The sequence below is a fragment of the Physeter macrocephalus genome, unplaced genomic scaffold (assembly GCF_002837175.3).
Source record: "Physeter macrocephalus isolate SW-GA unplaced genomic scaffold, ASM283717v5 random_219, whole genome shotgun sequence".
NCBI lineage: Eukaryota > Metazoa > Chordata > Mammalia > Artiodactyla > Physeteridae > Physeter > Physeter macrocephalus.
In genome coordinates this window covers 15,619-41,190 of record NW_021145505.1, presented here as the reverse complement: position 1 = coordinate 41,190, position 25,572 = coordinate 15,619, and the positions used below count along the sequence as shown (strand labels likewise).

The 25,572-nt window shown below is 52.1% G+C and overlaps 2 protein-coding genes across 14 annotated transcripts in view; one reads left to right on the top strand and one right to left on the bottom strand.

Moving 5' to 3' along the window:
- MPPE1 (metallophosphoesterase 1) overlaps positions 1 to 18,410 on the top strand; it is an 18,845-nt gene extending 435 nt beyond the window's left edge. The window contains exons 1-13 of one of the 12 annotated variants that reach the window (XM_055082684.1): positions 290 to 413; positions 893 to 946; positions 1,029 to 1,091; positions 8,135 to 8,297; positions 8,716 to 9,116; positions 12,084 to 12,192; positions 13,958 to 14,061; positions 14,650 to 14,724; positions 15,402 to 15,510; positions 15,623 to 15,691; positions 15,770 to 15,892; positions 16,479 to 16,619; positions 17,525 to 18,410. In XM_055082684.1, coding sequence (XP_054938659.1) covers positions 8,821 to 9,116; positions 12,084 to 12,192; positions 13,958 to 14,061; positions 14,650 to 14,724; positions 15,402 to 15,510; positions 15,623 to 15,691; positions 15,770 to 15,892; positions 16,479 to 16,619; positions 17,525 to 17,707 — 1,209 coding nt within the window. In that variant the 5' untranslated portion in view covers positions 290 to 413; positions 893 to 946; positions 1,029 to 1,091; positions 8,135 to 8,297; positions 8,716 to 8,820 and the 3' untranslated portion in view covers positions 17,708 to 18,410. The other 11 variants (XM_055082682.1, XM_055082681.1, XM_024120495.3 and 8 more) reach the window with 11 other exon arrangements.
- LOC102997025 (guanine nucleotide-binding protein G(olf) subunit alpha) lies at positions 17,731 to 25,186 on the bottom strand. Of its 2 annotated transcripts, none has more exons than XM_028484727.2 (8): positions 25,071 to 25,186; positions 24,909 to 24,963; positions 23,838 to 23,911; positions 23,349 to 23,407; positions 22,970 to 23,090; positions 22,095 to 22,225; positions 20,791 to 20,858; positions 17,731 to 20,308 (listed from the first exon to the last, which is right to left on the bottom strand). In XM_028484727.2, exons 4-8 carry the CDS (start codon positions 23,404 to 23,406, stop codon positions 19,955 to 19,957), a joined length of 732 nt encoding a protein of 243 aa, XP_028340528.1. In that variant the 5' UTR covers position 23,407; positions 23,838 to 23,911; positions 24,909 to 24,963; positions 25,071 to 25,186; the 3' UTR covers positions 17,731 to 19,954. The 2 variants fall into 2 exon arrangements, with proteins under 2 accessions (XP_028340528.1, XP_007109867.1); XM_007109805.4 differs by having other exon boundaries at positions 20,071 to 20,316; positions 25,071 to 25,179.
- Positions 25,187 to 25,572: the final 386 nt, after the last annotated feature.

Sequence of the window (25,572 nt, the reverse complement as noted above, 5' to 3'; positions counted from 1 at the left end):
CCCGCCCCCCGCCCCTGTGCTTCCACTCCCGAGCCTCTACGCCCCGCCCCCAGCGCTCCAACGGCGCTCAGGCCCCGCCCCGCGCGCCCGTCCCCCGTAGCCCGCTGGGTCCGTTGCGGAGCAAGCGTCGCGCCGCCGGCAGGTCCGGGACGTCGGTCGCACTGGGGCTGGTTCGGGAACGCACGGGGCGTGCCCTGCGGACCCGCAGTGGGAGCCCGCGGCCAGAGGCCGGCGCGGGGCTGGGTCTCCGGGACCGGAGCAGGCGGCTGCGCAGGCAGGTGGGGGCCAGGCAGCCGGGCCCCGTCTCACCTCCGCTCTGAGGCGTCGGAGCTTCTGTTCGTTGCTGTTCGCGGCCCTGCGAGCTGCAGCCCCCTTTCCCTTTTAGGAACGCAGGTTTACCTCTTGAGAAAACGGTATACTGGAAATTATTTATTTGCCGGAAAATTACCATTACCTAAGGCCCATGTATTAAATTGTAGGGGCTGCTCCCTTCCTAGTTTGCTGCTGTAGATTTTTAAAAACCCGTCTTATTTAAAAATGTAATTTAAGATGGAAAATTTAACATGCAAACAGCCACTGATGACATTGTGGTAATAATGAATTTAACATTAATGGACAAGTATTAAACATGTTTTAATGTTAATTTTGGGGGGGAGGGAAGTTAGCTATTCGGTGATAGCTTTGAAGTTAAAAATCAGTCAATGGATGAAATATTTTGCTCCCAGTGATGGACTGCAGCTACTATTGTGTGTTGGGCCATACAGAGCAATGTTGTATACGTGTTTTATGTGTAAGTATTTATACTACAACTTAAAAGAACTGTTCTTGGCCAGTAACTAATGTCGGTCGTTAGGTCGTTAGCTGTGTGGTTCTCGGTGTCTTTTACTTTCAGCGTGGCTCAGGTTCCTTGTGTGGAGGAGGCAGCAGCCACTGTGCCCTCTAGGAGGTGATGCATTTTCCGCTTTAACGATAGTTAATGAATGAAAGCTTATTCTGCCACAAAACACACAGTTTGTGTTTTATTTCAGGTAGAGGCGCTCTGATTTTGGGGAGCACAAGCCAGCCTTCATACCAGTCTCTGTCTTTAAAAGGTGAGATGACCCAGTGATATTCCCCTGAATCCAAGCTCCCAACACTTTTTCTTCTTTTTTTAAATATAAAAGTAGTGAATTTAAATCTAAAAGGAAGCCCTTGTTATAGGACATTGTTAATTTATAGGGTCTTCTGTGTGCATGTGTTTGTTTTCTTTTTTAAAAATTGTGGCAAAACCTACATAACATAAATTTTACCGTTTTTAAGTGCACAGTTCAGTGGCATTAAGTACATTCACATTGTTCTGCAACCATCACAACCATCCATTTTCAGAGCTTTTTCCTCTTCCCAAATGGAAATTCAATATCCATTAAATAATAACTCTCCATTCCCCCCACCCCAGGCCTTGGCACCCACCATCCCACTTCTGTCTCTATGGAATTGACTTCTGTAGGGCCCTCATATATAAATTTATTTATTTATTTATTTATGGCTGCGTTGGGTGTTTGTTGCCGCGCACAGGCTTTCTCTAATTGCGTTGAGTGGGGGCTACTCTTCGCTGCGGTGGGCGGGCTTCTTATTGCAGTGGCTTCTTTTGTTGCGGAGCCTGGGCTCTAGGCGCGCGGGCTTCAGTAGTTGTGGCACGTGAGCTCAGTAGTTGTGCCTCGTGGGCTCTAGAGCCCGGGCTCAGTAGTTGTGGCACATGGGCTTAGTTGCTCTGTGGCATGTGGGATCTTCCCGGACCAGGGCTCAAACCCATGTCCCCTGCATTGGCAGGCGGATTCTTAACCACTGAGCCACCAGGGAAGTAGAAGGGCCCTCATATAAGTGAGATCGTACAGTATTTGTTGTTGTGTGTCTGGCTTATTTCACTCAGCATACTGTCCTCAGGGTTCATCCATGTTGTGGCCTGTGTCAGAATTTCTTTCCTTTTTTAAGGGTTGAATAATATTCCATTGTAATTAGATGTTCATGCAACATTTTGTTTACTCATGATTCATCCATCAGTGGACACTTGGGTTGCTTCCACCTTTTGGCTATTGTGAATCGTACTGCAGTGAAATTAGTGTACAAATATCTGAGTCTGTTCTTTCAATACGTTTGGGTATGTACCCAGAAGTGGGATTGCTGGATCATATAGTTCTATTTGTAATTTGGGGGGGAACCACCATACTGTTTTCCACAGTGGCTGCACCATTTTACATTCCCACCAATAGTGCACAAGGATTCCAATTGCTGCACATCCTCGTCAGCACTTGTTATTTTCTGTTTGTTTTGTTTTTGATAATAACCATCCTGTCCCTTTTTTATTTGTTTTGTTTTGAGTGACTTGCTTGAGGTCACACGCTGGGAAATAACACACTGGGGTGTGGGCTTCCCTGGCTGCTGGGATCACCCGGGCCCCAGACATTAGGGGAGACCCCAGGAGCTCCAAGCGCTTCTGTGTCCTTCCCTTTTAGAAGAAAGTGTTTTCTCCAAAGAGGCTGGGGAAGACTGTCATCACTTCCCTCCAACCAGAGAGCTGCCCGGGCTCTTCCTCTGTTTGAGTCCCACACTGGGGCTGGTGAGAGGACGGTTCTGGGTGCGTGTTTGCCAGTCTTTATGTTCCCGCCTGGCTCCCACTCAGAGGAGCAGGAACAGCCTTTGTCCTTTTCCCTCTTGTGTCTGTGATGAAGGTAGACCGTTGTGCATTTAAAGAGAGATGATGGACTGAAACAGCCGCGCTGTGTGTTTGTAATTCTAAAATGCCTGGGAAAATAAATAAAACTGAACGTAAGCCATTAAGTACACACACATTTATTGAGCACCTATTGTTTGCAGGCACCAAGTGGGCGTGAAAGGGGGGACATGAAGATAAATGGGCTGGGTTCCTGTGCAGGGAGCGGAGAGCCTAGTGCAGTAGGAAGTATTGTTGATGTCATGGCCAGTGCACACAGGCACGTGTACAGAAAAACGGAGCTTAAAGCTTTACTCTGCCTTTCCTCCACAGTGTGCCCTACAGGCTTGTCTTTTCTGTTTTGTTTTATTCTATTTTATTTTTAAAAATTTGGGTTAGAAACCACCAAACTGATTTTATAAACCAGTGATGAGTCTCTTCTAGCTTTTTGAAAAATTCTGGAGTAGTAGTGTTATCGAACCAAACTTGGGTCTAGTCTGCTGACACCAGATTGTGGTGAAGGAAAATGCGGTATTTATTGGAAAGGCGCCAATACAAGGAGGCAAGTGGCTCGTGCTCTAAAACCCCAAACTCCCCGATGGTTTTTCAGAGAAAAGTTTTTATAGGCAAAATTTGGGGGGAGGGTGCAGGGTGTGTGGCTTGCTTCTGTTTGGTTGGTGGTGAGGTAGCAGGGCGGGGCTCCAGAAATCTTGTGCTCAGCCTGAAGTTGCCTTCTTCCACCTGTGTGGGAGCCTTAGTTCTGCAGAAGAGCTCAAAGTCATTATTACTTGTATCTCTTGAGGGGGGAACTAGGACCCTGCCCCAAGGCTGCACTATTGTTTCTTGACTGTTACGTCCTTGTCTCTGCATTCCTTCCCTTTCCTGATTAGTAACTGTTTGAATCTGCCCTTTGGGACTCGGGAAAGGTCAAGGAGGTTGAGTGAAGCCTATTTTCTACACATGAGAAACGGGGCACACAGAAAGACCTTGTACCAGAGTGGGCTCCATAGGGTCCTGCTCCATTTCAGTAGATGTTACTGAGCTGTTTTTTTACTGCTGTCGTCTGTGTTGTCAGGAATAAGAAGTGTGTGTGTAGTAGAAATCAGAATACCAAGATTCAGCCCTGTAGGGGTCAGCAGGGCCTCTTACATGTAGATAAGCCAGGAGGGGTCCTAGACCTGTGAGTCTGTGCCGTCATCCGAGGCCAGACTGAGCTGTGTCCGGAGCCTGTATGGCTTTCCTGCTGGGTTAAATTTGATGAGCTTAATAAAACTGACAAATTGAACTTGGGGAATGAAAACAATAATATTACATTAATTTTGCCTTTTGAGCCCAGACCTGCTAACACAGAGGAAAGCTTCTAATATGGACAGAATTATTCATCATTAATCCCAAGAAGACAACACACAGAATATAGTCTTTATCATAACTTCCCACTTCCTCCTCTTACAGGCTGGTGATACAGATGGATAAACACATCTTTTTCGTGTGTTTATAGATCAGGCAGGAGGGGACGGTGGCATCTGGGCCTGGGAGGGGCCAGACCCCCTGTCGCTTAGTCTAAGAAAGGACACGTTTTCTCTCCATTCACCTGTGAGAGCCTGGACGTGGAAGGGACAGTAGCATTTGGTGGTTCAAGCTGTGGCTGTGTTACCGGAAGGGGAACCCCTTCCAGGGCCCAAGGGTGGGGTCTTTAACACTCAGAAATGAATTGTCCGAGGAGACACATGTACTGATGAATCAGAAGACTTTACTTTAGTGGGAAGGGGCACCCAGGTGGAGAGCAGCAGGGTAAGGGAACCCAGGAGACCTGCTCTGCCACATGCTTGTAGTCTCAGGGTTTATGGTAATGGGTTTAGCTCCCCAGGTCATCTATGGCCAGTCATTTTGCTTGTGCCTGTATTTGGTCCAGTTCCTGGCAGTGCAGGCATCTCAGTCAAGATGGATTCCAGCGTGAGGGTTTCTGAGAGTTTGGCAGGACATATTGTAGGCTGGCATCTCCTGCCTTCTTTTGGGCTCTCCCTAATTCTTCTGGCTGTTGGTAGCTTGTTTGTCAGTCTGTGTTCCTTATCAGGACCGCCTGTTGTAAGATAAATCATGCAAGCGGTCATTATCCTCCCTGGGCAGGGCGGGCAGTTTCAGTCAGTGGTTCCCTAACAGCTGTGGGGATCTTAAGTCACTGGTTTTTATTATGGTTGAGATAAAACGTAAGGTTTACTTTTAGTGAGGCAAGGGTCTGGGGGCTTCAGGTGTGAAGCGTTAGAAGCACCATGTAGTGAATGAATGGAGAAGCAGGGTCAGCCCGGCCTCCATGGCTCCAAGACCCTCCGGTCACTGGCCCTCCTTCCCTGGACCTGCTGGGTTCCACTGACCGAGCCTGCGGGAATCCCTCAGGGTGTGAGCTTGACTCTAATCTCGTCCTGAGAAGCCTGCCTCATAGGGATGAAATAAAATTCATATTTTATGGCGAGACGAGAAAACCTTAGATACAAAATTTTTCTCCGCCCATTTGGGCCTCCTCCTCCCTTTAGTGTGTGCTATGCACCTGCACTGACCAGCCCTCCTTACTTAGAGAGGGCCTTCCTTCTTCATCTCATCAAGGGTCACAGCTCCTTACGGGGTGACCTTCCTTCTTCAACTTGTAAGGGACCGTGACGGCCCACCACCCACTGCTCGTATGTGCAGGTCTGGATTGTGTAAACTGTCAGTGATACATTTGATGTGTGACCCTTTGTCTCAGAAACAAAAGACCATCTCCCAGGTTGGCTTGAATAAAATTTTCCATTTTTTCCTTAGATCGACTGTTGGTTAATTTTACCGTCAACAATAGAAAGACTTACTTTAAAAAAAAAAAAAAAGCACTTTTGTGAACATTTCTGTTAATCTCCATGGGTGCAGTGGGGGCAGGTGCTGTGACCCCGCGAGGCCCAGGGAGGGTCGGGGACTTGCCGAGGTCCCCCAGCAGAGCTGCAGTCCATTCTCACAGATCTGACGGAGGATGCTACACCGGAAGAAGGGCCAGGGCTGCTCCGTCTTGCTCTTTCCTGCCCCGCCAGCCGCAGGGTAGTGATTGGTTGCCCATGGCTGCAGGTTCCCTCGAGCTGGGCCAGGAAGTGAGCAGCAGCCAGGTGCCTGAGGCCGGCTGCAGGCTGGGAGCGAGCAGAGGGCCGTAGGAAGCAGCTGTGGTGGAAGTGACGTCTGGGCCCCTAGGGTGGGGCTCAGAGCCACGCCTGGCCTGGTTCCCCCACCGTGTCAACCCTAAACACTGCCTTCACTTCAGAAGGTCAAGGGGGTGGGCTGTGGCCATGACGTTGCAGACAGAGTTGGGAACATGACTTTGATGGATGGTACAGTGAGTTTTGGAAAGAGGAAGAAAAGCAGTTTCCAAGCTTTGAGCAAAAGGAATTCTGTTTGAAAGATTTGGTGTCAGAAGCTGTCAAATACGGTTTTCACTCTGATGGTGAGTTCTATTTTTTAATGATCACATTATACCAGGTTCACGTGATATTGGGGTTTTCTCCAGAAAATGTGTCTCGACAGCCTCTGGCTGGCCTGCTGCCCTCCTTCTTTCCTTTCTTCCCCTTCCCTCCCTCCTTCCTTCTGAGTCCTCTGGTTTGTTTGTTTATGGCAGAAAGAACACGGAAGCCTGAGGAAGGGCCAGGGCTCATGCCCTCTGACCTGTTTGCCTGGGCCCTTATCTAAGCTGACCGCCGTGGGGCATAGGGCGGGCTGGGAGGGGTCCCCGTGCCCACGGTGCAAACCCCCCGTGTCTCTGCTTGTCCTCGTGCGCTTGTGTCCTCCCCCCTGGGCGTGACCTCCCTGTGCTCCCAGGTCTCTGTCACCATGCTGTGGGGAACAAGGTTCTCTGATGGAGCAGTGGGTGTGGAGGAGCCATTTAACTTGTCCTTAGGGTTTTCTCGTTGGGAAACGGACCCACAGAGCAAAGGCTGCTGACGGAAGGCTCCCGACCAGCCCCAGGGCTGGGGCTCCCTCCCTCCCATCCTCGTGGGTGGGGACATGAGGGTCTAGCAAGTTTCAGCTGCTGTTTTGGCCTTGGCTTTCAGGATTTTAGGAGATTCTAGGACTTTGAAAGAAAATGGGACAGTGAGAGCAAGTGGTTTTGGTACATTTGAATGAGTCCAGGCTGAGGAGGCTGATGGTGTTGAGAGGGTTCGTTACTCCTTCGAGTCCCTTCGCTTTTCCCTCTTTTATCAGCGAGCAGAGAGTCCGTGCCCCGAGTCACGCTGATGGTTGTCCACATCTGAGGTGTGACCGTGATGAGTGCATGGCAGCAAAAAGGACTTGCTCCTCCTCCTCGTGCTGTCCAAGGAAGCGCTGGCCATGTGGGCAGAGGTTCGCGTGGGGTGACCACACGTCACGAGGCGGCGCCACCACTCTCAGAGCCACTCTGCACTCTCCTTAGAGAAAACGGGTGGGGACCTGGGGGTAAAGCTGTTGTGTGTCGTGCGTCTTCCATGATCCCAGGTCACATGCACGGCTGCCTGTGACCTCTGTGTCCCAAGGGACGTGTTTAAAGTCTAGCCTTTGAGTCCTGCTCCCTCTCCCATCGGGTACTTACTATAAACAGTGCGGTTCATGGGCAGACATGGGACGGGACGGGGAGGTGGGAAGCACCTGCCCATCATTTCCTCCTTTCTAAAAAGCCGCCTGTGGAGGTGAGTCCTGAGCAGTGCAGCCCCACAGCCGTCAGCATGATTTCAGTCGTCGCAAGCAGGCTTCCTCATTGATCAGTTTCTGATATTTTCAATACTGGGTTGTGTTTTAAGCTTTTGTTTAATGGCTCAACATATACGTTTGCCCCTGTTTGTTTTTAGGTGAGGTTTTGCTGTTTTTCCGCGTCTTAGGGGTTGCGTGTTATAAACCCCACTGTGGAGTAGGCTGGGCTTTTACAGGTGCAGGTGCAAACATTCTGGAAGCCGGACTTTGCAGCGATTGTTTTAAGCCCTAAAAGAATGAGTGTCCTTGTCCCTTTGGTTGTCAACCATATGAAGGTTCCTAGATCCATCCTAGAAAATCACCTCCCTGGAAAGGACTCTCTGTATTTATTGGCTCAGTTAGGATCCATGGTGGGTGTCTCCACAGCTCCCCCTGCCTTCTGGAGCTTCTCCCGAGTCTGAGCTCTCTGTGGCCTCCAGGTTACCACCTGTTGTAGGATTCTGGTCTTGAGCACTAGTGGAGGAACCTAAAGTGGAAGGCCACCTCTCAAAACCCACCTCAGGCCACCCTTTCATCAGCATTCTCGTCAGATGTGTCAAAAATGGATGCAGAGTTCATCTACGATTCAGATGAACCCGTGAACATTTGAAAGGTTCCCGAAGAGAGACAATCGCACATAAATGTCTTATAAAGGAAGGCCATCTAGAGTTTAAGGTTGATGTGCAGGTGAAAACCCATGTTTGTGGGAATGTGTGTAACCCAATGCAGTGTTCATGGCTGTGGCTGCATCAGACCCCAACCCTGAGCCAGCGAGGAAGCACCTTGTCTGTGAATGTCTACTTCTTTTGTGGAAGAGCCGTGTAGAAAAGTGGAGAATTCACACCAAAGGCAACACATTACATGGGGCTACGGCCTGTTGATTTTTGAGGAGGTAGGTGGGGCATCCTTTTGGGAGCCAAGTGGCACCTGCTTGCTAATTGTTGACTTTTCCCGTTATGTCTCGCACCTTCAACATCCTTCCCTAGACTCCCTCCATCTCATGATTTCTAAAGTAGTAATAAAACTTTGTCATCTTGGTGGGAAGATCATTCTAGTAGCTCTATCCTGTCACGTGGAGGTGTAGAGACCGCCTCGAAGCCACTGTTTCCCTTATCTGTAAGTCACGTGGTGGGTCGTCCTTGTGAAAGTACAGGACAGTCCTGTTTATCTGGGAAGGTGATAGGGTTCTGGAACTTGCTAGTTCTTAATGGAGGGCTAGGGTTCTGGAACTTGCTAGTTCTTAATGGAGGGCTAGTGACAGTGGCTTGTTAAGGGACACACATCACCCGGTCCTCTTCCTTTCCCCGCAGGTACTCGGCTAAGACACCAGCACCAGCTGCACCTGGCCAGGAGTCTAGTTTCCATGTGGGAAGTCTCGTGGATTTGACTTGGCTGCTGCACCCCCAGGCAGGGACATGGCTGCAGGGGACATGGCCTCGACCCGGCTGGGGGCCGGGAGGCAGCACCTCCGTCCACTGAAGAGGAGGGGCTTGGTGCTGCTGAGACTCACAGCCATCGTCTTTGCTGTGCTTCTCTTTTGTGAATTTCTAATCTATTACCTAGTGATCTTCCGGTGCAGTTGGCCTGCAGTGAAAACTCCCGCAGATGCCGGTGGACTCGGGACCCCTGAGCCTGTGCTCAGGGCCATGTTCTTGGCTGACACCCACCTGCTCGGGGCTGTGAGAGGCCACTGGCTGGACAAATTACGGAGGTAGGGGCTGGACAAATTACGGAGGGTTTTCTGCGGGTCCGTAGGCTGGAGGCTTGTTAGCCTCTCCCCACGGCTTGGGCCTCATGGCTTTAGGGATGCGTTCATTATTTTCTCCTCGAAGGACGTTTGGGGCATTTGGCTTTTCCTTTAACTTACTATTTACTGAGTGTCTGTTATGTATAAGGACCCAGGATTGTGAGTCGGGTGTGGATCTGAGTCCTGTGGCTCTGGACTAGTTATCAGGCCTCTGAGCTCCTTTGTCTCCCCGTCTGCAAGTGGGTTCATACGGGAAACCTCACAGGCCATGTGGACGAGGTCCGCAGAGGGGTCTCCCTCTCCCCCTCACCTCTCTGGTGTGAAATTTTTTTTTTTTTTTTTTTTTGCGGTACGTGGGCCTCTCACCGCTGTGGCCTCTCCCGTTGCGGAGCACAGGCTCCGGATGCGCAGGCTCAGCGGCCATGGCTCACGGGCCCAGCCGTTCCGCGGCACGTGGGATTCTCCCGGACCGGGGCACGAACCCGCGTCCCCTGCATCGGCAGGCGGAATCTCAATCACTACGCCACCAGGGAAGCCCTGGTATGAAATTTTGAGCCCTTGGGTTTGCCTCTCTGGGAGACTGGAGGAGGAGCAGATTTGTGGATGTTTCCCTGGGGACAGCTTAGACCTGCTTGGCTTGTTTGTTTTCTCATTGGAAGGCTTTTAAAAATGTTATTTAAAAAAAATTTTTTTTTAAATTATTTATTTATTTATTTTTGGTTGTGCTGCATCTTAGTTGTGGCAGGTGGGCTCCTTAGTTGCGGCTTGTGGGCTCCTTAGTTGCCGCTCGCTGGCTCCTTTAGTTGCAACATGTGTGCTCCTTAGTTGCAGCTCGTGGCCTCCTTAGTTGTGGCTCACCAGCTCCTTAGTTACGGCTCACGGGCTCCTTGGTTGTGGCATACGAACTCTTAGTTGCGGCATGCATGTGGGATCTAGTTACCTGACCAGGGATCAAACCCGCATCCCCTGCATTGGGAGGCGGATTCTTAACCATTGCGCCACCAGGGAAGTTCCTAAAAATGTTATTTTTAACTGTGGTAAAATGCAAATAATGTAAAACTTACCGTCTTAACCATTTTTAAGTGCACAGCTTGGTGTCATTAAGCACATTCACAGCACTGTCCAGCTGTCACCCCATCCATGCCCAGAACCTCATCATCTTCCCCAGCTGAGACTCTGTCCCCACTGAACACTGACTTCCCCTCCCCTCCCCAGCCCCTGGTCCCCCACCATCTACTTCTGTCTCCAGCAACTTGACTGCTCTGTGTCCCTCAGTAAGTGGGTCCCACAGTGTTTGTCCTTTTATGTCTGACTTGATTCACGGAGTGGAACGTCCTCCAGGTCCACCCGTGTGGTGGCAGGTAGCAGGATCTCCTTCCTTTTTTTTTTTTTTTGTTTTTTGTTTTTTGCGGTCCGCGGGCCTCTCACTGCTGCGGCCTCTCCCGTTGCGGAGCACAGGCTCTGGACGCGCAGGCTCAGCGGCCATGGCTCACGGGCCCAGCCGCTCCGCGGCATGTGGGATCCTCCCGGACCGGGGCACGAACCCGTGTCCCCTGCATCGGCAGGCGGATTCTCAACCACTGTGCACCAGGGAAGCCCTTCTCCTTCCTTTTGGAGGCGGAGTTTTACTCTGCTCTCTAGACGGACCACATTCTGTTTATCCGTCATCTGTTCCCAGACACTGGGTTGCTTCCACCCCTTGCCCTTTGTGCTTGATGCCATGAAGGCAATTGATGGGGGTGCTTCCTGCCCTGGTGGCCCTGTCCCTGGCACCTTTTCGTTACCGTGGCTTCATTTGTGGCTCCCTGGACGGGCCTTTACTCCTGTGGGCGGGAATGTCCTCCAGTGCTTGGGATGTCCCCAGGGTGGGCGAAAGAGGCGGGATGGATGGCGGGGCTGCTGTACCTTCTTCCTCGGAGTTTTAAACCCCAGGAGGCGTGAGCTAAACCAGGGCTAGGGCAAGGCCGGGGCTCTCTGTTTGGGCCTCACCTAGGGAGGCTTGTTTATGAGCAGTCCCGCGAGCAGCCTGCCCTGTCCTCCTGCTGCTGCTTCTACACACTTTCCTCACCAGGGTGAATAACAGTAAATCAGGGCAAACCAAGATGTGTATTTGTGAGCCGTCCTGGGTGAAGCAGTGGCCACGCAGAGAGGTTTCTTGGCCTCAGTCTCCCCTGACGGACAGTTACCGTCCCCTCTATTGTGCACCGGACGTAACACCCGCTTTGGGAGGGGAGAGGAGCTGGGATCGCAGGACAGTGGTGGAGTCGGAGTTGGCCAGGGAGCTGGAGGCGGGGCAGGCGCTGCCGATTTGAAGCCCCACCTGTGTGGGCGCCGTGCCCGCTCGCTTCATCCCGTGACTATCTGTGAAAGCAGGTTTCACTGTCTTGTTGACCACAGAGAAACCAGGAATCAAAGGCAGTAGGCAGCGTTGGCGAGGCGACCACGGGTTGCTGGGGGGCGCCCGCCGTGTTGGGCTGTGGCCTGTTGGGCTGCAGGCCCGAGGCTCTGAGCGGTCGTCTTCCTCCGGGAGTTCTGATGCTGGGCTGTGTCTCTCGTCTCCCCCAAGAAGCCCTGTGCTGCATCTCCTCCGTGTGTCCGTCGGCATTGGCATCTTTGGAAGCCGCATCCAGGCCCTCCAGGCCCCTGGGCTCTGGTGAAGGAGGGACAGCTTCATGTGCAGGGTGGGGCTGGTCTGAGGGTCCCACCCAGGGAGGCAGTCCTTGCAGTGGTGGGAGGGGCAGCCTGACGGTCCCCTGGTGCCTTTGCCCCCTCAGTGAAGCAGGTGGGGACCCTGGCTCTTCCAAGCAAGGGGGGCCGTGGAAGAAGGAGCGGGGACCTTTAGTTCACATTTTAAATGGCCCATCAGACCATCCGCTGGATGTAGCTCCGCCCAAGAAGTGGACTGACCCTTCCTTTCCTCTTGGCCTCCAGGGAGTGGCAGATGGAGCGAGCCTTCCAGACGGCGCTGTGGCTGCTGCAGCCCGGAGTTGTCTTCATCCTGGGAGACGTCTTTGACGAAGGGAAGTGGAGCTCCTCCCAGGTAGGACCCTGCGACCCTGGCGCCCTGGTCCTGTGCTGAGGTCTTTGGGCTCTGTGTCAATGACAGTCCTGAGTTAGGTCGGCTCATCTTAGGTTTGTCTGTGTAGGAGACACCTGGGTTAGCCAGACGCTTCCCACGAAGCTCTCGGAAGGGGAAAAGTAAGCAAGAGGGAAGCGTTTCAGTAGTCCCCGGAATTACAGAGTACATGCTGAAACGTAGCTTGACTTTAGGCTCTTAAAATATAACGGCTGTATCATGAGATTGTGCTATGTACAGGTTACTTGCTTTCCTCTCATTTTCCTTCCTCTGAGGAAGGTTGGGGGAGCCGGGCCCTAGTGGGAGGTTCCTTTGCCCTCAGGCCCGAACCTTTCCACAAACCAGAGAGAAAAGCCCTTCTCACCTTGGCTGTCAGAATGCTTTGCCTACTGCATTCCTGGGATTAATGGGGAAAAAAGCTGTTCTTGCTGCTTAGTTAAAAATGTGCTGTCACTAATGGTTTTGGAAGATTTTTTTTTTTGGCTGCGCCGTGCAGCATGTGGGATCTTAGTTCCCCAACCAGAGCTCGAACCCGTGCCCCCTGCACTCGGAGTGCAGTCTTAACCAACTGGACCACCAGGGAAGTCCCCTGGAAGATATTTTTAAAAATTCATTGAAATTTCCCAGGACGGTCCTAAGCTGTACAAAGAAAGTCTTGGTCCAGGTATGATAGAAACCCAGTGTTCATAGGGTTGCAGTGTTTGTTGTGATCTAGTGCAGAACTAATTATGAAATAATGGAAATGCTGTATGTAAGGAACTAGTTATAAAATGAGGTTGGATATAGATGTTGGTTTTGCAAATCAAGGGGAACATTTTTTTTGTGTGTGGTATGTGGGCCTCTCACTGTTGGCGCCTCTCCCGTTGCGGAGCACAGGCTCTGGACGCGTAGGCTCAGCAGCCATGGCTCACGGGCCCAGCCGTTCCGCGGCATGTGGGATCTTCCCGGACCGGGGCACGAACCTGTGTCCCCTGCATCAGCAGGCAGACTCTCAACCACTGCGCCACCAGGGAAGCCCGGAACATTTTATCTTTTTCTAATTTTATGTTATTCTAACCTCAAGTATTATTTGTTAAAGTCTTTGTAAATGTATTGAAGGATTCTGTATCCAGCTTGTTTCCCTAGGTTGGGCCAAATTTAAAACTTTTAGGATAAAGTTGACTACTATTCAACTAGGTATCGTCCAGCCTGGAGTGTTTGTCCAGTTTATTTTTTTAGGCTTAATAAAAATAAGAACTAAACAAGCATCATTCTCAAGCTTTAACAGTTAAAGTCAGAAAAGTCTTGAGAGATTTGTTGGACTTTGTCTTTCCCCCACGTCTCATTGGGCCCTACCCCACCGTCCAGCCTCAGGGAGTGTGACCCCGCGGGAGCTGCTGGTCCTCATCCTGGGGGGACACACAGTGTACTTGACATTTCTGCAGAGCCCGTTCTTAGGACATGCCCAGATCTGCGGGCATCCTCACTCAGCCTGGGGTCCGTGCGTGGCCGTCAGGTGACCTTGAAGTAGTGGGTGTATGAAGCAGGTGGTTTGAGGAGATAACACCATTTCATTAAAATTTGGCATCAAATTAAATAGTTAAAATATTAAGTTAGTTTTGGGAAAAGAATGTTACAAATTCCGCACATTGGCTTTATGAATGTCTGATCTGGGCGGGAGTGACCTCCTCACCCTCAAAACAGGGTAGGGAAGGCTCCCTGGCCACAGCGGCAGTGCTTCTCCCTGCAGGCCTGGGCGGACGACGTGGGGCGCTTCTGGAAGATCTTCCGACACCCGCCCCATGTGCAGTTGAGGGCCGTGGCCGGCAACCATGACATCGGCTTCCATTACCAGTGAGTGGTCAGAGGAGGCCCCTGTGCACAGCTGCGCCTTCCTGCCTGCCCAGCCTGGGGGGCCTTACCTGTGCGGTCAGGTGGCGGGGCTCCACGCGGGCGGGACTGCTGTCCTGCACATCATACGCCTGCCCCACGGCTGGTCTGTATGTGCCCTGGAGTGATTCTAACTTGAAACTTACATTTCGTGGCCAGTTTTCTTCGGGAATCAGAAAACAAAATGATTTGGGCTTTACTAGCTAATGTTCACACAGTGCTTCTGATGTGCCAGCCTGTTAGAAGCACTGTACTTCTGTACATTTAATCTCTTATTTTACCTATTATTTTTTATTACTTTACCCACTGTACCAGTGAGGAAGCTGGGGCCCTGGGGACGAAGCCGCTAGCCCCAGGCTCCAGGCCCTGGGCTGGTCAGTGGTGGGGCAGTGGGGGTGGCACCTTGCCCACCTGGGTCCCGTGTGAGCTCAGAACGAAGGGTGCTGGTTGGGCCCTCAGGTCCCGGAAGTTACTTTCTGTGTTCATGATACTTCTTAAGACGTCTTAAAATGGTTCATTCTGAAAACTGTTTCTTTTTACAATTGAACGTAGGATGAACACATACAAAATAAAACGATTTGAGAAAGTTTTTAACCCTGAAAGGCTGTTTTCTTGGAAAGGAATTAAGTGAGTATTATCTGTGAATTCTTATGAAGACCCCTAGAACTTGAATTTCCTTAAGAAAGTTTAAACACGATGGTCATGTCCCAGATCATTGGATTAATCGGCTTCTTATCTCTAAATTCTTTAAGTGTCAGGCACCTTCTTCGTGCCCAGTGGACATGCATGTGGGAAAGGAAGGCACATGTAGTGGGCGTCTCTGATGGTGCACTAGAGGGAAGGGGGCCCAGGGAACCACAGCTGGCCTTGTTGTCAATCCCAGTTTGGGCTCCTCCGGCCCAGCTAGCTCTGCAGCACCCCTACCCCCCGCCGGGTTTTAGGCTCTGCTCTGTTGTCTTATTTCACGTCATCTCCAAAGGGAGCCAGGGTGTGTGGGTGGGTCTTTGTCTCCCCGTTTTACAGCCGAGGTCCAGGCACACGAGGTCAGACGCTCAGCGTGGTGGTCACCTGGGACCTCTCACACGTTCAGGGTGGAAAAGCCTTTACCGTGTCTTGGACTCGCCCAGAGATGCTGTTTTGTCCTCTTAGCATCGTCTGCACCTGCAGACACAGCACAGCCGGGCTGAGACGTACAGCTGTGCTGGGGTTTCTTCCCCGTGGGTGTGTAGCTTCTGTGTCCCAGGGACACAGTCGCCAGCGGACAGCACAGGTGGCCCATGGCTGATCTCCTGCCCTTGCCTCAGTTTCGTGATGGTTAACAGCGTCGCACTGGAAGGGGATGGCTGTGACATCTGCTCTGGAGCAGAGGCTGAGCTCCTGGAAATCTCTCACCGGCTGAACTGCTCCCGGGAGGTAGGACTCCACACTCTCCCACCCCCAGGGCATGGCATCCCCGCCTTCCCTCCCCACCGTCCACCGTCCAGTGAAGGCGGGGGTGTGAGTTAAGGGCCTGACCTCTGACCAGCAGGAGCATCGCCCCCAAGAGTGTGGAGACGGGCAGCAGCTGCCGGCCTCGGCCCCCATCCTCCTGCAGGTGAGGGGGTCCCAGCCCGTGTTTGGAGGAAGCGTCCAGGGTCTTATGGTCCCCTGACGCCTCTCTGACCCTGGACAGCACTTCCCGCTTTACCGGAGAAATGACGCCAACTGCTCCGGGGAAGACGCGGCACCCCCCGACGAGAAGTACACCCCCTTCAAGGAGCGCTACGACGCGCTCTCCCAGGAGGCCTCGAGGAAGGTTTGCTGCCTTTGGGATGCAGGGACGTGGGGACACAGGGACGCGGGGTGGGACAGGCAGTGCCTGCACAGCTGTTTCATCCCCCCCCGCCCCCTCCCCAGGAAACCCACTTCTGTTCCCTAAGATCTAGTTAATAATGTTCTCAGCTATTCTTTATTCTGTTTTCCCATCACCACGCATTCGGGAAGGTGAATGACACTTAGAGTTAAGTTTTTAGGGACTTAATTAGAATGTGCTTTCTTAAGTGTGTGTGTCTGTATGTATATAGTCACACGAATATTTATATACTATATGGTGTATGTGATATGCAAAGCAAAATATAAGTACATTTATGAAGTAGATTTATAAAGAGAAAATATAATTAAAAATATGAAATCTGGGATGAGAAGAATAGATTCTCCCTAAGAGCCTGAGCTCAACTTTTGGTGGAGTCTAAACCGCCCAAAGGATTTTCAGGGCCGAGGGAAGCGGGCCCGCCTGCCTGCGGGGGCTTCGTGGTAGCCACGGGGCGGTGGCTGCGGGGTGGTATCTGTGGCGGTGGCCCTGGGCCCCGACTGCACTCTCCCCACCTCCGCTGTCACTGCAGCTGCTGTGGTGGCTCCGGCCGCGCCTGGTCCTCAGTGGCCACACGCACAGTGCCTGCGAGGTCCTGCACGGGGCCGGCGTCCTGGAGGTCAGCGTGCCATCTTTCAGTTGGAGGAACAGAAACAACCCCAGTTTCATCATGGTACGTGAACCTTTATTTTTGTCTCAAAGCTTTCATACGTATTTAAATCAACACAGTGATCAACTACTGAATTGCTGCAATCTGTGAAAATACACAGAAGCTGTAAACACCACCCCCCCCGGCACACCAGCAGGAACACCTCTCGGGACAGTTGCGGCTGCGGGGGGACACCTCAAGGCGTCTCATCCTGCATCCCTGCAGTGCCCTCGGGTACCAGCTCTGCCTGTTCCGTTTTCTAAGGACGCAGGGTCATCTTGTGTTATTTTCCAGACATGCCCATTTGTTCTGACAGAAAAATGCTACAGCTCTTGCACGTTTATTAAAGATGTTAATTAGTGATGACCTGAAGCTTCAGCTCCTTTCTTTGACCCATGAGTCTAGCATCCAGGTCACAGTGCTTTCATGTCAGGGGCTTTTACTTTATAACAAGATGGGGAAAACCTCCTGTTTTCAAATTCAAAGTAAATGAACGTTCCCCACTGTCATTCCACATAGCAAAAACATCTACCAAAAAAAAAAAAAGAAAAGAAAAGCCCACTGAGATGCCCCCAGCACACATATTTCTGGTAACAGTTGCTTATTTCAGCATCAAGTGGCATGGAAAATAGCCGTGTCTTACTTGTTCCTGGATGACCACTGATGCTAAGTCTCCAGGCCTCTCTGAACCCCTCTGCCATGTGCCCCCCCAGGTTTTAGAGGAACCCCCCATGCCAGGGGCTAGATTTAGTGGAGGTCAGCTCCAGGTCGTGTGCACTCAGCACACTGGGACCCAGTGCTTGGGGGCGGGTGGGCGCTAAAGGCTGTGCCCTCGGTCTCAGGTGCCTCAAGCCCAGCGGCTGCCTTTCCTCGGTTGGGTCTGCGGGTTGGCGCTGTCATGGCAGCTAACGGTCTTGCTTACTCTCCAGGGCAGCATCACGCCCACAGAGTACGCCCTTGCCAAGTGCTACCTGCCCTGCGAGGACACGGTTCTGACCACGTACTGCATGGCGGCCGGGGGCCTCGTGCTCCTCACGTTAGTCCATGCTGGGCTTGTAGCCTCACCTTTTCATTTCGGTTGGAACATGCTCAGAAAATTTAAGACCACGTGAGTAGCAGGAGACGTTCTGCAGTTAGTAGTAAGTCCTGAAACCAACGAAACTGAACTTCGGGCAGTGCTTACGGAGGGCGAGACCAAAGTGGGCCATGGGCACGGCTCGTAGGATCTGGGTTGCTGGTGCAGAGTCCTGCAGAATCAATAGTTGATTGTGCTGTTCTCACGCTGTGAAAATGGGACTTGTCTCTACAGCCGGTCTGTCTTCTAGTTTTATCAAATATATGTGTAATCAAAGATTGTGTCTGTACAGTGTGTAAAAGCTATGAATGTCATCACTTGCATGCACTAGACAGCCTTCCTTCCCCAAGACGGAGGGTTAGCTGTTCACAAATGCTGGGTTTGCTTCTGTCCGCCTATGAGTAGTTCTCAAGTTCTTATATTTTATAAAGCTGTATACTTAAAATAAAATACAGATGCTACAAGCAGGTATACATTGTTCTCAAGACTTTTGTATTTCTGTGCTAAATTAATGGAATCAGATTTTTATTAATTTTTTTTGGCTGTACCACGCGGCATGCGGGATCTTAGTTCCCTGACCAGGGATCAAACCTGTGCCCCCTGCAGTGGAAGCACAGAGTCTTGACCACTGTACCGCCAGGGAAGTCCCTGGAATCAGATTTTTAGGTGAGTGTAATTTTCTCTCCAGCAGACCAAGTTGTTAAATTTGAATTGAATGCCTGTCAGTGCTCAAAAGAAACTTGAAAAATGGACCAGGAAGAGGCTTTTGGTATTTAAAAATAAATATGCCTTGGTAATTTTAAAGCTGATAAAATGTATTCTTTTTGTGTTTTTTTCCCCTAAGAGTCTGGCTCTTCAATCAGACTTTTAAATAGGAAGTTTAGTTACAGCGGAATTGTTGAATAATAATGCATGTAAAAATATACAACTTCATTTTTTTGGGTGTATGTGTGGGGCTGTAGCTCTTCAGATTTTCATGTTTTACTCTGAAAATGCAATGGAAACTGAAAATCATTTCCACTTTATATGTCTCAGTTCAACTGAGTTTTATGAAATAAGGATGACAGGAACAGGAATTCGATGATAATGAAATAAAAAAAGTGTGACGGTGCATTGTCTGTAAAGTTGTCATCCTTTATTTCATGGAAGAGCAGTATTTAAATGTGGATGAGTTTACAAAGGATTATAAGATGCTGCTTTATAGAGTAAACTTAAAAATATTAAAGACTAAAAGACGAAATGGAAGTTAATGCGGTGACGCAGGCTAGGCTGCCCCATCTCTGCATTTGTGTCGTTGAAATATAACCTTGGACAATTTAAAAGATTGCCTTTGACCTGAGAAAACCGCCCTCAGGGCCATGGGTAGACGAGAACGGCTTTCGAGGTCTTGAGCTGGATGTAACTCATGAGGCTGCATTTGCAAAGTCTTGCAAGGTTGAGAAACAGCCATGTATTTTGACTTTGTATTTCAAATAAAGGTTTTGTAATGTTTCTTCTTCAAAAGGCAAATCACGTTCTATCCTTTGATTCTCCAAGGCCAGACACAAGCCTGGAACCCTTGTCTTTTTCTCGCTCTTTGTTTACGATGAGACCTGTGGTCAAGTAAGTGGATCAAAAACTTTGACTAAGGGAATGGGTGACCTTGGAAAAGTCTTTAAATTGCCAGATAATTGAGAAACATGTTTTCTGGAGAGAAAAAACATCCTTGGTTCCCCGAAAGAAGCCTGTGATGTGGGTGTGGCATTTTGTGAAATGTGGATGATTAATGTGTATCATTTATATTTATATAAATTTATATATATATATATTTATCAAGGACTATTGTTAAAAAGTACCAACCTGATAAAACACCCTAAACTCTCTATACACCGTTCACTCCCTTTCTCAGAGCAAGCGGCAGTATGATGACAGCTGTTCAGCACAACAGAAACACGTTTCTTTTACAGGGACAGCCATAGTCAAGGCACGGAGATCTACAGGGATTTTCCTTGAGTAGTTATACAAAATAATATTACATTTCGTGGTCTGTACAGTGTAATAAACCAGCAGTAAAACAACAAAAAGAACCTATGAAAGGAGGCCGTTGCCTGAGCAGCGTGAGTCTGGGGACCATCGTGGACGGGACATATGTGGCCAGAGCGAGGGGGGGGGTTTCTGCTGATGTGTGGACGGTCAGAGGGGCTCTGACACAGAGGCTGAGGCCAGCCGCCCCTGGAGACAGGACTGAAGGGGGTTCTGTCCCCACAGCGGCTTGGGGGCTCCTCTGAGTCGTGGGCCCATGGGGTCAGAAGGGCGACGCCCCGTCACGCTTGGGCCACTGCGTCTCCCCATCTGCCAAGTTCTCCATGAGTCGGGGCCCCCTCACCCCCACACAGACCGGGGCGGGGAGGCGGGGGCAGAGGTGGCCGGGGGCCCGGCGGTCACGAGAGCCCGCACAATGGACGGGGACTCGCTGCTCTGTGCTGGGCGGCCCTGGGATGCGGGGCGGGGTTGGGGGGCTCACAGGAGCTCGTACTGCTTGAGGTGCATCCGCTGGATGATGTCCCTGCAGTCGTTGAAGACGCGGCGGATGTTCTCCGTGTCCACGGCACACGTGAAATGCGGGTAGCAGTAGTGCTTGCCGTCGCCTGTGGCCGTGCTGATGCGCTGCGGAGACGCAGCCCGTCAGCTCCGGGGGACCGAGGGCCGGGGGCGGAGGTGTCTGTGTCAGGGCTGAGCCCCCCAGATCTCACTTTTTATGTAAGTTTGAAATCATCTCAATATACAGAGTTTTTTCAAAAAGGGAACGTCTGAACCTGAGCAGGTCCATTTCCACGTGACCCTTGAGCCGAGGAGAGGCCACACCCCGCATCCCACTGAAAGGCAACACGCAAGCGGGGTCGGCCATCTCAGTGCCGCCCCGGGGCCTGTACCCTGCCCATTCCTGCTGGGAAGCTGTGTGACCTGAGGTCGGAAGTCCGACCTCTCTGAGCCTCCGTGTGCTCAGCTATGAGATGAGGGAACGACACCTTCCCATCCCTCATTGTTTGGGGGAGATTAAATGAGCTCGTGAGAGACTAAGTGCAAAGAGCAGGGTCACCCTAAGGTGGCAGGACAGCAAAGGGCAAGGAAAATGCTCACCAAGAACAGATCCCGGATGAAGAACTTAGCTCTTGTGACTTTGGGATCTTCTCCCGCATCTGGTGTTGCTGTAGAAAATCAAAGGGAATTTTATTTAAGTGACATGACACACACATACAGCGGGATGGAGGCTGTGCACACAGAGCACGGAAGCACACGGGCCATGCAGCCAAAGACTGAAACGTGACCTTCGTCTCTCTCCTCCTCCCAGGTCACTTTGACTTCAACAGTGGTTTGTGTTTGGTGCCGGGTGAACAGCTTCTGCTCAAGTCAGATGAAGCGTCTTACTGACTGGTGAGCCAGCCCCCAGTCGCCTGCACCCGGTGAACCGTCCTGCAGGGAGGGCTGCCAGCTCATCCTGAGACTTTTCCCAGGAAAAATGCTGACCAGACAGGGTAAGGGGAGCGAGGGGCTGGTTCCCAGGAAAGGTCAGAGCAGGCCCGGCTGCTGCGGGTTGGGTGGCGTGGGGGCTGGGGTGCTCCCAGACGGCGGCTGCTACCCGGGCCCAGGAAGCACCCCGCCAGGCTGGCTGAGCTTGGTGCAAAGACCGCGATACGTTTCTTAACTTCTAACTGAAGTTTCTGGGAGAGCCCCCTTCATTCTGCTTTATCCAGTTTGGGATTAAACCTTGAGGAGTGGGGTTATTTTGCCATAAGCAAATCCCTCTTTGGAGACTCTGGTGGCCCAGGAAACTCAAAACCCAAGAGCAGCCACTGGAAATGAGTCCCGACTCCTCCAGGTTTGCCAGGCGGGACCTTCCAGGCTTCAGCACTGAAATTCCCACGTCCCAGGAGCCTCCCAGCCTCCCAGGACGGCTGGTCACCCGATGAAGTCACCATGCTGTGGCCAAAGTCATCGCTGGGGACAGAGGCCTCAACACGGTGGTCGGCAGCGGGCAGCTCGGGACAGAGGTCGCTGCTGCCCCATCCCTGCGGGCCTGGCCGGAGTGGCTCAGACAGCAGCTTCCCTATCAGTCACTGTGTGGGGTCTGCTGGCAGGTTCAGGCGGACCGACCGACACGGGGCCCCGGGAGGCAAGAGATTCCCCGCAAACCCCGCGTTCACGTCAAGCTGCCCTTCCTCCTCCTGTTCAGCGTGGACCAAGCTGAACTCTGAAAATTTTACAAATGGGACCCTAAGGACATTTTAATACTCTAGAAGCTAAGGGTGGGGCAGGAGTCAAGAAGATTGATCTGAATTAACTGAGTTTCCTAGATTCATCAGAACCGTAGGAATTACAGTTACAGGGCTATTGAAAGAACAATTATTTCCCTTAATTGCAAGACACTTGTTTTGGAATCTTACCGTCTTCAGGAACAGTATAATTTGCATACTCTGGGAAATAGTCTTCAATTTTTGATTTCCCTGCCAAGACTTTTTCTGCCAGCATATCCTGTTTGTTCAAGAACAAGATGATGGAAATGGTCCGTAACCACCTGGAAAGGAGCAGGAAACACACAGGTGTGGGTCCACTGCCAGAGCAGGCACCTCTGTCGCAGGTATTATCCATGGAGAGGACAACGTGCCGCCCTCCGGATGAGGCCCTGGGCTTGGGATTATTTGATGCCCTGGAACCTCAGCCCCCACTCCATCTGCACACAAGACTCCCTCATGAGGATAAACTCTCAGGAGGAGGATTCAGCTCCACGGGGCTGTACTGGCGCCAAAGCCAAGGTTCATGTCAGGAATAAATACGCTCGGATTTGTGTGGTGTAATTTACTAGTAAAGGGTCAGAAAAGCGGGAGAAGTTAAAGCTCTCACAACAACAGAATAGATGGTCACAGGGCATCTGCGGCTCTTGGGTGAGGAGCTGGGTGTTGAGGGTCTGGGTGGGGACCTGTCACTTCGCTGACAAGTTGAGGGAGGGGCTCAGGGGTCATCGAGTCATGAGCGGATGTTTTAAATGGGAGCTTTTTGCATTTTAAAAACCAAACAAAACCAATTTTGAACCGTATATAACCTTAGGCTTCCAAAACAGATCTGGATTTTCCTGACAAAGTCCCATCAGCTTCACACCCCCATCTTAAGTGAGTCACTACATTACATGGACTGAAAGAGGCTTCTTATGGTTTTAGAAGATTTATCACAAGGAAGGACTGCATCAGAGAACAAAGATGAAAGCAAGCCGAGAGGCATTATTTTTAAACCCAGCGGGAGACTGAGTTTACTGTCTTGTCACCTGTTGTTCCAGATGCTCTCGAAAAGGTCCAGGGACTCCCGTAGGCGGTTGGTATTGTTATCTTCCCGGATCACCATGTTGTAGCTGCTGCAGGCGGCCACGTAGATGATGGCGGTGACGTCTGGGTGGGAGGAGTGGGGGAGGCACCTTGGTTATTTAGAGCAGTTACGGCCACCCATGTCCGGGGAGAGCTCCCTTGTGATCACAGGATTGACCCGGGGCCCCCAAACTAGCAGAGACAGTGTGACCCCAGGATGCTTAACTTCCGTATTCATGGGACTAAGGCACTTGATAGGTGAGTGGATTGAAAGCTACTGAAACACAGCAGCAGGAGGGAGTGTGGGTTTGTCCCCATTTTCTTGAGAGAGGGAGAAATCACCGTTGAAGCACTGGATCCATTTTCTTCTCTCGTCCCTCTGGCCTCCGACGTCAAACATGCTGGGGGAGAACGCGGGTTGGGGGTGCCGTTAGCTGGGGGCGGGAGGACATCTCTCCTTTGCTCTCCCCCCTCACCCTGGCCCGTGGCTCTGCTCCCCAGGTGACCTCGCAGACGGGCCCAGTGGGGCCTCCCCAGTCTGGCCCTGATGGGTGTCCACACCCCGGTATTTCTCTGGGCCCGGCCCTTAGCCCTGTGATCAGTGGCCGCTTGGCTCTCTTTCCCCCGGGAAGCCCCTTACCTGCATCCTCCTCCTCTGCACCTGCCTGAGGCCACTGGGCTCGAGTGCCTCCCTTCCCTGCACTGACACCTGCGCTTGCGGGCACGCACGCGGGTTTGCAGCACCGCAGGCCCGGGATCGCCCTGTGTCCAGGCCGCTTCCCCGACCCCAGGCCTGGGGGCCCCGCGGGAGGGTCCTGCCCACACGCTTACTGGAAGTTGACTTTGTCCACTTGGAATCGTGTCTCGAAAATCCCTGACGTCAGAACTCTGCACCTGAGGAGGTCCTGGGGGCAGAGAAGAGAGAAGCAAACAAGTGACCCCTGTCCTCAGGAGGACAGCCCGGGGCAGCCATAGGCTGCAAGTGTCCCAAACAGCAATCCCCTCGGAATTGAAAAGAAACAGGAAAATCGGAAAAGAAACAGGACTTAAAAACTCAGACAGGGCTTCCCTGGTGGCGCGGTGGTTGCGCGTCCGCCTGACGATGCAGGGGAACCGGGTTCGCGCCCCGGTCTGGGAGGATCCCACGTGCCGCGGAGCGGCTGGGCCCGTGAGCCATGGCCAATGAGCCTGCACGTCCGGAGCCCTTGCTCCGCAACGGGAGAGGCCACAACAGAGGGAGGCCCGCATACCAAAAAAAAAAAAAACAAAAACAAAAACTCAGACAAATGCTCTCGGTCTCACTCCCCGGAGAAAGTCACAGTTAATGTACTGGTTTGGTCTTGGAGACTTGATGGCTCTGCTTTTATTTCCTTTAGAAGCTTCTTGTAATCTCTCCCGAGTGTTCCCTACTGACACCATGTTCCCAGCAGCCCGCCAGTGTCTGGGGAGAGGCGCCCGTCCCGCCAGCTGCCGCTCCGGGTCAGACTCTCTCTCCTCTCACAGTTCTAGTCTTTAAGGTAAAAGACGATGAGAAAGCCATACAGTTTCACAAGGCTGACACCTCTGCTGGCCTGCCAGGTGTCAGGGTTTCTTTCCTGGTCACCAGATCCATTAGGACGTAAATCTGCCACCAAAGTGACTCTGGAAGCGGAGGGCGGTGGCCCCTCTGAGCCCGATGAGAAGTGTGAGGACAGACTTGAGGGGCAGGCTCAAGGCCAGGCTAACTGAGCTCCCAGGGTCGGCCTCATAGAGGGATGGACTCCAGGGGGCGACCAGGAGCTCAGACCTCGGGGGGCGGGGGGTGCAGGGAGCCTCCCGGAGGGGCACGGCTGGGCCCCGAGGGTACAGAGACCCTCCAGTGTCCCCCGGTTCGGGTGGTGGTCGCGGCCGAACCCCACCTACCTGGTCCGTGGGCGTGTAGTCCACCAGGCTGACGCTGTCAATTCTCTCCAGGAAGCTGAAAAGAAAGCCAGATGTGCTTGGGGCCTCTCTGGGGACGCCTCTGGGCTGGGGGGCAGGTTTGTGGGGCCTGCGCGAGCCCAGGGGGATGGGGCAGCCACGGACCAGCAGGTTCCCGTATTCTTCCTGGACACGTGTCTCCCCGGCAGGTCAGAGTCCTGAGGGTCCTGATCCGTTGCGGTGGGGGAGCGGGGGTCCAGGCCTCTGCCCTCCCTTGACAGGTTTTACATGTATTTGTCTTTCTGTTTATCGTCTGTCTCTCCCTCCAAATGTGGGACCCACAGGGCAGATCTGGCTTGTTGGCCGGGTTTCCCCAGTGCCTGTGGGGCAGCCCAGCCCCTGCATATTTGTGGGATGAAGTGAGCAGGGGGCTGTGAGGCCCAGCCTGCAACCGACACAGGAAGACACAGCGCTGGTTAACCAGTGAGCAAAGGACCACTTCCCGAGGGGTGGGGGCAGCAGAGCGTGTGAGGAGCGGGCAGGGCTCTGAGTGCCCCGGGCTCTCCTGGTGGGGGATCCCTGTGGCTGAGGTGGGGCTCCGGCCCTGGGGAGAGTGGATGTGACCTGGATCAGGGGGATTCGGGCGGAGTCCCTTCCTGGACAGCTC

Bases quoted from the DNA above. Each gene is read 5' to 3' on its own strand.
- LOC102997025 (XM_028484727.2), bottom strand. From the start codon at position 23,406: ATGTTTGACGTCGGAGGCCAGAGGGACGAGAGAAGAAAATGGATCCAG. The intron at 22,226-22,969 runs GTGACAAGACAG...GCTCCTTTCCAG, and splicing joins GAGAGCATCTGGAACAACAG to GTGGTTACGGACCATTTCCA. The intron at 20,859-22,094 runs GTAAGATTCCAA...GATTTTCTACAG, and splicing joins TTATACTGTTCCTGAAGACG to CAACACCAGATGCGGGAGAA.